The sequence below is a fragment of the Anarrhichthys ocellatus genome, unplaced genomic scaffold (genome assembly GCF_004355925.1).
Source record: "Anarrhichthys ocellatus isolate YVR2014 unplaced genomic scaffold, GSC_Weel_1.0 scaffold30, whole genome shotgun sequence".
NCBI classification, from domain to species: Eukaryota; Metazoa; Chordata; class Actinopteri; order Perciformes; family Anarhichadidae; genus Anarrhichthys; species Anarrhichthys ocellatus.
Window position 1 is genome coordinate 4,702,871 of NW_022280060.1, and position 11,755 is coordinate 4,714,625.

An 11,755-nucleotide genomic window follows, 5' to 3' on the forward strand; every position below is an offset into this window, starting at 1 on the left:
AGTTACTACCATTATTGTGTACAGACATACACTTCTTAAAAGTCTCTCCAGCTTCTAAATCCGGCTGACAGTTGATCCAGCGGCCGCCGCCATCAGAAACAGACGTCGCTTCACGTAACGCAACTGAGGAAATGACGTACGTTAAAACATAGGCTCGTTCGACTTAAGCCAGGCGTGCGCAGAATCGATCACCGGCGATCGGCGCACAATGCATGCTGGGTAGATTTGCGTCCGACTTGCTCTGACGTCATGAAAACGTGCGTAACGATGACCTCACGTGAGCGAGGCGGCCGCAGATTTTAGAGCCAGGCTATGCAGAATTGCTCTCCACCGACTGCATGACCCCAGGGCATGATGGGAAACTTCTTGCTGTCTTCGGATCAAAGAGCTGATTGGCTCTTAGATTTTCTTTAGTGGAAAAGGTGGGTGACGTGGCTCACTGGGTTAAGAGGTTTGTCTGGTGACCACAAGGTTGTTCGTTCGAACCATGGCCTTTGACGTGTGGCATGTCAAAGACAGCCCACTGCTCCCCATATATAGGGATGGGTCAAATGCAGAGACAAATTTATCCTTAATTAACAGGATAAATATAGTATAAAAAAAAATTTAAATCCTAATTTTCTGTCTAATTGTAATACTTAACGCTAGATTGTTGGCTATTAGTCTCATTTTGTGCAATAACAATAATAATATATAAGGTTATTTATTTAGCATCTGTAAATAAAGATATTTATTGAGAAAGCCTACATCCTACTTGATGTCAACATTTCTTCAGTCAGAGCACTGAATGTGTCCATCGATTAATGATTGTGAAGCATCACAAAACGTATTAAAAGAAAAGCACAATTGTCACTGACGGAAACTTGCAGTGTTGCTTTTCCTCCGTGTGGAGCCTGTTTATGTAGCTGTGATGTTTGGACAGTTGGTTCAGTTTTTAAATTTCTTAAATTTACAGTTGTATGATTTAGAAATGACGCTATCTTCACATATATTTATTTATATAAATGTTTAAATAAATATGACATCCAAAAACTAAAATATGCCCAATCTTATATCCTCAATTATAATAATAACACAGTTAAATATATAAAAAGACATCCAAACTTAAAGACCAGCAATTTTGGGGTTCAGTGTCTTGCTCAAGGACAAATCGACATGCTCCTAGCAGAGCCAGGGATCGAACCGCCGCTCCTCTGATTGAAGGACGGCCCTGCACTCCACTTAGCCACAGTCGCCCAAGATCAGTTCTAGACTATGGCTGTGTGGAATATAGGTCGGCGTCTAAAACCTTGTTGGGAAAACTGGATGTAATACAAGCGTCAAGAATATGTAGTGGGGTCTTTAAAACAACATCTGTGCCGGCATTGCAGGTAGAAATGGGGGAAATGCCGTTGGAGTTGAGAAGAATACAGATCATGATGACATATTGGGTCAGTTTACAAGGACATAACAACTATCCAACAATAAGTGCAATTGAGCCATGCTGGGAACATGACAACAGGCCAACAAAGAGCTTTGGTTGGGTTGTTCAGAAGAAGGCTAGTGAATTAGGTTATAGGAGTTATTCTCCAGCTGTGGTCCAGCTGTTCCTCTTTGGTTACTGCCACAGCCTGGAATTGATCTTGGCCTCCTTGAACTGATGAGAGATGAACGTGGGGGAAACTGTAAGATCTTCAAGTCATACATCAGTTACCACAATTAAATACAGATTTATGGATCTAAAGACCCTAAAACTGGTAGAACAGCAGCAGCAGCAGTAATCCCAGAATTCCATTTGGAGTGTGGGAAGAGACTTAGTGATGATGTATCTGTGTTTACATGTGAGATGATGGCCATATAGTTATTGCGTTACAGTGGGTAGAGGACGTCAGGCCAGAGAGAGTGGTGATTGCATCAGACTCATGTGCAGTGCTAACGAGTTTGACATGTTGCCACTCCAGAAGCAGAGAGGATTTACTGTTTGAAATTCTACAATCATTTTTAAGAAGCCATCAAATGCGGATAGCGGTTCATTTTGTGTGGGTTCATGTTGGAGTCGATGGCAATGAGAAGGCGGATAAAGCAGCAAAAAGGGCTTTGAAGAGTGGGAAAAATAACGTTAATGTAAATATAAGTAAGTCAGAAGCTAAAGTGGTGATTAAGGGACAAATTAAAAGGATATATCAGAACGAATAAAGGAAGATATCTGTTTAAAAATAAACCATTGGTTGGGAGTGCAGGATCTAGTGGACAAACTAGAAAAGAGGAGATGATTATGACAAGACTAAGGAATGGCCATACTGGTCTGAACAGTTCCCTCTATGTTATTAGAATGCATAATAATGGAAAGTGTAAATTTTGTGGAGAAGAAGAAACCGTGGACCATGTTTATTGTCCTGTCAGAGGTATGAGTCAGAGAGAGACGTTTTGAAAAAAAGGTCTAAGAGAGATTGGAGAGGAAAGCTTTAGTGACAAATGTTGGAAACTTTTTCTGGAATATTTAGAGTCAACAACACTAATGAATAGAATTTGAGAAAGAAATGTATTATTATTCATTTTTTCGACATGTGTGTGTGTGTGTATATATATATATATATATATATTCATTTATACACATATGTACACACATATTCATTTACACACATATGTATGTGTGTATATATGTATATGTATTTCTTTTCGTTTGGTTGTGGTATTAGAGTCCTTAGTCCACACTCCAGGTCAGTGGGAGGCGGTAATGCACCCGAAAGCTGTTTGCCAACCGCCAAAAAAAAGCAAAAGAAAGAAGAAGAAGAAGAAGAAGAAGAAGCAGGCGGCTGAAAACGGTCCGACTTGAACGCAGTTTTTTGTCAACGCCCCTTTCTACGTCCGCCTGCTCTCGTCTGCTTTCCAGGCGAGGCGTAGTTCAACTCGAACGAGCCTCCTCGCATGGTTTCGCAAGACAGAGAAATGGGGATGAAATTAAGAGACTTGGGATGTACCCAAGAAGTCATAGAAACAGTTACTTCCTCTTAGATCCGATCTGTAGGCTACTTGTTTACAGACCTCGTTTGGATTTATTCATGTATGTTTATAAATATATATTTATGTGGAAACTTGCGTTGTGTCTGTCTGTGAAAACTTCATGCATCATTGGGGTCATGCAGTTGGTGGAGCGGCGCCTGGTTCTAAAATCTGCGGCCGCTCAAGTCTGCACAGGACTGGCTCGTCTCAAACCAGCCTAATGACTACTTTTCCCGTCACGCTTTGTGGCGTCACGTGACCAACCGTCACGTTATACATCTAAAGGTATCAACCGTTAAAAGACAACTGTCACCATTTCCTGTCGTTACTTACGACCGAAAAATATAGTTGACATCGCGCAGAACGGAAACACGCAAAGTTACAGGTACGTAACCTTCCCTGTAAGCCTAGCAAAGGTTTTAATTGCTTGCACACCGTGTATCCTGTTGTTGCATGATGCAGTGTTTTTGTAAAATGTGATGTTTCGTACCAAGGTGTGATGTTAAAAGTGAACACTGGGCTAACAGCTCTTTCCTTGTTTTCTTTATTTTGTACCTTCACCTCTCACTTTCTTTTGTAACGCTGTAGTATACTTTCTCACTTTATTCTGTAACGTTAGCCTATCCCCTTTCCATTTCTTTTGTACCTTATTCTGTCTTCGTTTCTTTCTTTCTACCCACCTATGACATATCGGTTTGTTTGCATGGTCAGGTAGCAAAATCAGTCATGGGTCCTGCTGAAAAGAAGCCGACAGGCCTATTTGCAGCCACGTTTACTCCATTCACCACACAAGGGTAAGGAGCCTTTATGAACCACTTCACCTTGTCTGCTTGTTTTACCGGACTAGCTGATATTAGTAGTATGAATGTAGCCTCACATTCGTTTTCTAAATGATATCAGTCCTCACTAAAACGTCTGAAAACTAATATCACGTGACTATTCACGTGCACTTGGCATGCGGGTGCCTTTGTAAACAGCAAGTAGATGGGTTGCTTAGTTTAAAAAAAAATACGACTGAAGTAATAAACACTTACACGTAAAGGTTTACTAGATTATGGGTCCATACATGGGGGTCAACACACGTCTCTCACTCATTTCATTGTTTCTGTTCTCAGTCGTAGCTCTGCTGGTGGCTGAAGTCTCTGTCCTACTGGAGAGCAACCAATGTTTTGTCCCTTTTATATTTTATGTGTGTGGACTTCACAATAGTTGTGCAGAACAAAATAAGCATTAATAATAAAGGGAAAGTCCTCCGTTTTGTGTCAAAGCCGCTAGCCGTCACTTTAGACGTCCGCTCCCTAGGGTGGATAACGCCGCTGGTCACTCCGCTCGCTAACAGCTGCTTCCTCCGCAAACATGCAGCCTTTAATGAACAGCTGCTAGTAAAGACAACAAGGTCAGCAACGCCTGTAATCGGGTGTCCATGTTAAATTAGCCGGGGGTACATCCCAAGTCTTTTAATTGTCATTTCCTCGCTTGAGCCGGAAGTTGTTCTGCTCCGCCATATTGACGGTCTTCGTCCTAAAGCCGTCCTAAACCCTGATCTATTGCCACATTATTCAGCATTTTTATATCTTTTACACTTTTTGAACTGCAGCAATTTAACTTTTATGATTTTTCAGCCCTTTTCTGACTTTATAATGGGTGTGTATTGCGCAGCTTAGAGTGCGTGATGTCACCGCTAGAGTGAAGAGCAGCTTGAGATTCTTGTGAAAAAAACATTTGTGTTTTGCCACTGTGTCCACAATCTTCACTCTTCATGCATACTTTTTGATGGAGAAGTAGCTAATCTTGTCCTTGTCGTAGACAAATGACTGTGGAATCCCACAGATTTACACATTTGACACAGAAGCCTGTAATTGAGAGGAAAACCAACTTTCTGCTCCATAGAGACCAATGTTAAATTTTGCTTCAAAAACATCTTCCACGGAACACGGTACCCCATTTCTAGATCGCCAGTTCAGCCACATTTTTTACACTACAGACACAATTTTTTACAGGATCTGTTCTTCAACTCATCCTTCCTCTCATTTATTAATATCGGCGCAATAGGAGCTACGGTTATGGGAGTTTTGAGGGTTTGTTTGAGAGGTGTTTCTCTGTTTTATCTCCATGAAAAGGCTGCAAGGACACAGGTGTTTCTGATTAAGCTAATTAGTGATTAGGCTTTTTTGTGAAATGAATGCTCTCACTAATACTGCGACAACTACTACTGCTGCTGCTAATATAGTATTACTACTTCTACTATAGCTTTTGCTGTTGCTACTGCTATTACTGCTATTACTACCACTACTACTATTACTTATACTACAACTGCTACTACTACTGCTATTCATGCTACTGAAAGTAGTAATACTAGTACTACTGCTACTTCTTCTACTGCATTACTATTACTACTACTACTACTACTACTGTTATATTAAATACTACGACCAATACTACAGCTATTACTATGACTACTGATACTACTTCTTCTACTACTTCTTCTAATTACTAATAATACTTCTACTACAACTTCTACTACTACTACAAATATCACTACTGCTACTACTAGTACTTATTCTAATGCTACTAATACTTCTACTAATAATACTTCTACTACAACTTCTACTACTACAAATATCACCACTGATGAAATTTTTTAAGCCACAGAAACCATTTGAATATCAAAATGTTCAGCTCTTTCAGGAGAGGGATGATATGACTTTTCATCGTTGTAATCTTTAAACTTTTTGAATTATTAAGCTTTTTGCAATTTTTTTAAAATTGAATATCTATTTTCAGCAATGTTTTTGCAATTAATTTCAGCATTCCAACGCATTTTCAGCAGGAAATGCATTTTCTAGTTAGTATTATTAGTTGCGATTATTAAGTACAGCGGTCTGTTGTTGTTTGACTTTCCGGGAAAGGTCACGTGATGGGGGCGTGACGAATCAGGGAAGTCATGGCTGCTAAGAACCAATCAAGTAGCGTGTGTGGGCGTGATCGTTTCCAAACGTATGCGTTTACGATGTCCACATGACAAGGCAACCCCGGAGTTTTCAAACTTATCCGTCCTCAGTGCTCGAAAACTCCGGCGTAGTGTGGCCGCTCAGTGTGAACGTAGCACAACAAATGCGTTTTAAAATGGAAACGTAGTAGTGAGTGATATGTGTTATGTTGGTGAGAAAGTGTTGTAGAGTTAAAAGTGAGGAATGAGGCGTGTGGACATAATTGAAAACTGGCACCCTCCTGTAGATCTAAGGCACTATTGCATGTTTTGTTTTGTTTTTTGTGCAAAATGTATATGCCTACATTTTTCCTAAACAGTGAAGTCAACCTAGTAGAGATTGGACCTTATGTTGACTACTTGCAAGAGAAGCAAGGTGTTAATAGCATATTTGGTAAGTTTAAAGGTGGATTCTTCCTTCTGATATCTGTCGTTTTCCAATCTGAATCATCCCCAAAATTGCATGCCTTGTCTTGTTGGTTTGTCAATATGTTTGTCCTCTGTTCACCGTGTTAACCCTAAAGTCCGGTAGCACCCTGGAGAACCAAGCCTGAGTCGGATAGTTGTTAGTTTGGGACAGCAACTCTACATTTAGACTGAAATGATCTGTGAAGTCACTTCACAAAACTTTCCAAAGCTAAGAAAATAACTCTTCTGAAGGCTTTAGTTTCATTTCTTTTTCAGAAGCTTGTGATAGTTTACATTTTGAATGCACTAGTTTCAACATTTAAAAGGCAATTCTACCGCCTGTAATTCTAATTTCATTTTAGCCACATAATCTATTTTCTATGTGATGTGTTAATACCAGAGAGCAGAGCTGTCTTCAAAACATATTGCTTCATAGTGTGATCTACTTTATTATTTCGTCATCAGCCCTTTTTTGTGCAATTGTTCTTACATTAAAAAGTGTCTACCTTTAATTCAACTACCTAATATTTTAATAGAATTATACCATTTTAAAAACGATGATCCCATCGTAGCGTGATCCGATTTAAAGGGGCCTTGTGGAGGAACGTGTACACGTGACTCACAGAAGCGCAGTGTATCCTCGAGGCCCGACAAACCGATTGGATGAACAACAACCTTTCTCTTGGTATGTTTGCAAAGCCGGTTGTGCTCAATCTGTTCCACAATAGCCACCGTCCCTAGAACACAGACGCAGAGAGAGAAGTTAGATGAAGGTGACGATATCTAATCCGAACCTTCGCTCTAACTTTGATCAAAGCTAATCGGTGTTTCCTGTGTGTCAATCGTGTCTCTGATTACCGTTTCATTTCACACTTTACTCAAACACAATGAATCGCCTAAGTTCCCGCTAAGCTCCTCCTCTACCCAGCAGAGGATGTTCGTGCTGATCATGCTCTTTCTCATCTCCCTGTCATTGTCTGCATCACCGCTCATTACCCGTGTAATTGATTTGTCCTCGCACTAATTGCACATGCGGTCGTCCTGGTGGTGGATCCCTCTATGAACAGGCCCCATCAGAGGTTTCTTCCACTTTTTCTATTTTTGCAAAAAGATCTGGTAGTGCTACCTATGCTAACCGTGGCATTGTATGTCAGATAATCCTTTTTTTGTCTATATATACGGTGCAATTAGAAGTCTCTTGCTTTATTTCCTTTCCTCTTTGTGGATTTAGTATGATACACTATATTGTAATCTATTGCTTTGTGACTCAGTGAAGCTATAGATTCGGGCCAGCTTGTTCTCTTTATTTTACTTTCCTTCAAGATGTGGTTTTTATTTGTGATGTGCAAAAACGGTATCTAAGTAAGACGAGACTGTACTTGCTTTCAGTGAATGGGACCACCGGAGAGGGCCTGTCTCTCACTGTTGCAGAGAGGAAGATCCTGGCTAAGGAGTGGTGTCAGAAAGCCAAGGGCAGGTAAGTTGTCACACGGGGGCCTCTATCGGGGGGGATTCATCCCGTTTGTCGAGTCTAATGCAACAGTAAATCGACAGATTGTGAAATTTCTTGCACGTGTCGACAGATTAGATCACGTGATCGTGCACGTCGGCTGCATGAATCTTAAAGACTCCAAAGAACTGGTGAGTTGTTGCCTTTAGTGATGTGAAGATTTCCAGTCATTAACTAGGCTCACTGCAGTGAATCTGCCTTATTTTCAGGAAGTGTTTAAATAAGAGAAGGAAAAGTTACCACAGAAACTTATCCCCCAAGACTAGCCTGGTCCCAGTCAGGCTGGTTTAAAAAAAGGAAGTGATTTAAGTGCCGTCTCGTTATGAGTTTAATTTATTAATTTTAGCGGAAGAACATGTTAATTTCCACTTTAAATACCACGTAGACAGTTCTACATTTTGGGTCCTTCGAATTTTCCGGAGGTAGTGTTCAGTCCTGGAGGTATTGATGATGAAGTCTTTTAATATATTTTTTATGGTGCATGCAATTCCACTCGGCCTGCCTCGTCTGCTTAGTTCAGTCGTCGATGTCTCACATTTTTCAAGTCTTTCGACATCTAATTTCATTTAGTGTTTGCACGTGGCGACGGTAAGAGCGACGCAATAGAAAAGACTAGACGGCAAGTTATGTCAGACTGTTTCCTGGTTCTGAGCAGTTGCTTTAGTACGGATTGAACCAACAAGATGCAACAAGTTCTTTTAGTTTAGGATTTTGTTTGTTCAAAACAGCTGTTCGTTTTTTATTTATTTATTTTTATGCTAAGCTAACAGACTGCTAGCTGAAGCTTCATATTTAACTTCTTCAAACATCTTCTCGTCTAACTCTCTGCCAGAAAGTGTTGAACTATTCCTTTAAACCAGTTGCCAACTTGAATGAGAAAAAAAAAAAGTACATGACCCCGAGCCCCAACAATGGGAACTAAACCGTAGATCAAAACACTTCAGTGATCGTATACTGTATAAAGAAACTACAAATGTAATATATCCACTATAGCAGTAGCTACTAATTGCCTTAGCTTTTGTTGCTCGTCCTCACAACGTTCATGTTCCCTCCAGGCAGCACATGCAGAGCAGATCGGGGCTCATGCCATTGCCGCCATGGCCCCGTTCTTCTTCAAGCCCAAAACTGCAGGTATGCGCTGGTTTTAGTGGGGGAAAAGGATTTATTTTCAAATGCAAGTTCACACCCACTGAAAATGTGTGCGGCTGAACACCCACTTTCACACGTCAATACTGTGTGCTTGTTTCACACGTTCACACTTGTTGTACACATTTCTTTCCCTGTCTTTCTGCTTCAGACGCCTTGAGGTCGTTCCTCCAGGAAGTGGCTTCGGCTGCCCCAACTCTGCCTTTCTATTATTATCATATTCCATGTATCACCGGTGTTAATTGTAAGTGCCACTGATGATTGATTTTGCAGTTGCATTTAGAAATGGAGAGGCTCTGCATCCCCGACCATGATTGAAAAAGCATGTTGTCTATAACTGATTGTATACTGAATGTGAGGCGGTCTTTCTTTTTGTCTTTTCTTCAGTGCCAGTGAGAGATGTGTTGGAAGGGATTGAAGAGCTCATTCCCTCCTTCAGAGGTGTGAAGTTCAGTGGGACTGACCTGATGGACCTTGGCTACTGTGTCAGCAACTATCCGCCTCACTGGTCCTTCCTCTACGGCTCGGATGAGGTCAGCTCTTTCTCCATCTTCTATAGTTGCTTATCATGAAAGAAGTTTTTTACGACTCTGACCTTCACCACAGAGCCGGCCTAAAACAAAGTTTCTGTCTTTTTTTTATTTTTATTTTTATTTTTTATTTTTTTTGTGTCCATAGCAACTGCTTGCAGCTTTGGCTATGGGGGCCGATGGAGCAGTTGGAAGGTCCGTGTGTGATCCTGCATAGTGCTTCCTCTCCTTTCCTTCACTGTGGTTAATGGTTATTTACATGCGTTTCATTTGTCTGCCCGCAGCACTTACAACTACGCAGGACGTCATTTCAACAAGCTCATCTCGGCATTTAAGGACGGCGATGTTGTCCAAGCCAGGAAGATACAGGTACCGCCCATCTTGCTGCCGTTGCTCCCAACTTCACTCTGATATTTTTTTTACATTTATTTTGTTTGCTGACATCTTTGTCTCATTTCCATGAGCAGTTCAAGATGCAAGAGCTCATCTGTTACGCCATGAAACTTGGTGAGCGGCGCCTGTGTCATGTTTTTCAGTCATATTATTGGATAAATTAATGCTCCTGTGCTATAGAAGTCTTTCTCCACCTGACACGTCCTTATTGTTATTGACAGGCTTTGACGTGGGAGTGAACAAGCAGCTGATGAACGAGTTGTCAGGCTTGAGCCTCGGGCCCCCTCGACTCCCTGTGACGCCGTGCCCTTACGCTGACGTTGGGCTCATCGTGAAGAAATACCGTCAAATTTATGCTGACTGTTGATATTTTGTTGACTGTTAAAATCCATCATTAGCTCAACACAGCACATTTACACCTTGAATCAAAAGTTACTGTTAAGAGATGTTTTTCACGAGTCAGTACTTACCTTTTTAATGGGGGGAAAAAAATCAAATATGTTAACCAATATTTTAATCTCTTTTTTTATGATTTCTTAAATGTAAGAATAACTAACTCAGGGAAATGTGGCACTTTTGTTTCTGCTACATGTAGGAAAACGGAGACTGTCACGTGGCATTCATAGAACTTAAAAATGATCACAGTGAACCATCCTCAAAAAATGTCAAACAAGAGTCAAAGCTTTACTAATTCATTGTTTTCGTGTTTGAAGTTCGTAGAATGTTTTGCCACCAGTGAAATGAAAGTTCAGCATTATTTTTCCACTTTGAAAAATACAAAAAGTTATGGAAAAACCCAGGCGTTAAGCTCTCTCCATCAGAGGGACGATAACGGAGACAGAAGAAGTGTTAAAATGAATGCTGTGTCATGAAAGAATAAACACTCCAAAAAAGGGAATGAAACATCTTGGTCGTAAGAAGGGAGCATAAAACACAGATTCAGCCTGTTTTGAGTTAGAATTCATACTGTTTGTTGTTTGTTGTTGAATTTCTTATTAAAGGGCAATATACTGTATAATTTCTCTGGTTTGTATTATTATAACAATTAATCACTAATTTCTTACTAGCTAATGCGTTGATCTATGCGGTGGTCCAGATTAATTAATGTCTCTTTCTATTGTTCCTGAGAAGTTTAAAAATCACAAGGCCAGATTATCTCTGAGGCCAGCACAAACGAGCACTGGTTTGTGTGTGTGTGTGTGTGTGTGTGTGTGTGTGTGTGTGTGTGTGAGTGAGAGAGAGAGTGCAGCTATGTCCATAACCAGTGAGTGTGTCTCGTGGTCGTGGTGTCTAGTCAGCTGGAAATTCTGCACTGTCTTGACTTTTTTTTTTTTTTTTTTTTTTTTTTTTTTTTTTTTATATCCTTCCCTCTAGCTCTGTATTCACTAACATTTCCTTGAAATACATAATAGTGTGATATTATTTTAGTCCTGGAGTCGCTGCGTTATTTATATCAGCTGATAATTAACTTGAAAACCTGGATAAAATTGTGGTTTGCACCCAAATTGAACATTTAAAAACAATTTGTTCTAGATAAGTCCTCTCCCAACCTGAATGTCACTGCAGTTGTTTCCAATGAACCTCTTAACTACGCGGTTTGGTAGTTTTGATCGATGTGGTTCCATTAAAAACATCTGCTTCTCTATTCGCCACAAAAAGGCAGCGAATTTAGAGAAACTGTAGGTAAACTGATGTGAGAGAGAAAAGCAAGTGATGCCGAGATCGAAAAGTGGCCCGTGGTATGGGACGGTTGTTCAGTGGTATACCGATCCCTGGAGTGGTATGAGACGGTTGTTC

General features: G+C 40.5%; 1 protein-coding gene across 1 annotated transcript; it reads left to right on the forward strand.

Moving 5' to 3' along the window:
* Positions 1-2,873: 2,873 nt before the first annotated feature.
* Positions 2,874-10,973, forward strand: npl (N-acetylneuraminate pyruvate lyase (dihydrodipicolinate synthase)). Its single transcript, XM_031864103.1, has 12 exons — positions 2,874-3,367; positions 3,694-3,776; positions 6,292-6,365; positions 7,769-7,856; positions 7,963-8,020; positions 8,945-9,020; positions 9,187-9,279; positions 9,423-9,568; positions 9,714-9,760; positions 9,850-9,934; positions 10,033-10,072; positions 10,180-10,973. Exons 2-12 carry the CDS (start codon positions 3,709-3,711, stop codon positions 10,323-10,325), a joined length of 921 nt encoding a protein of 306 aa, XP_031719963.1. The 5' UTR covers positions 2,874-3,367; positions 3,694-3,708; the 3' UTR covers positions 10,326-10,973.
* The last annotated feature ends 782 nt before the right edge of the window (positions 10,974-11,755 follow it).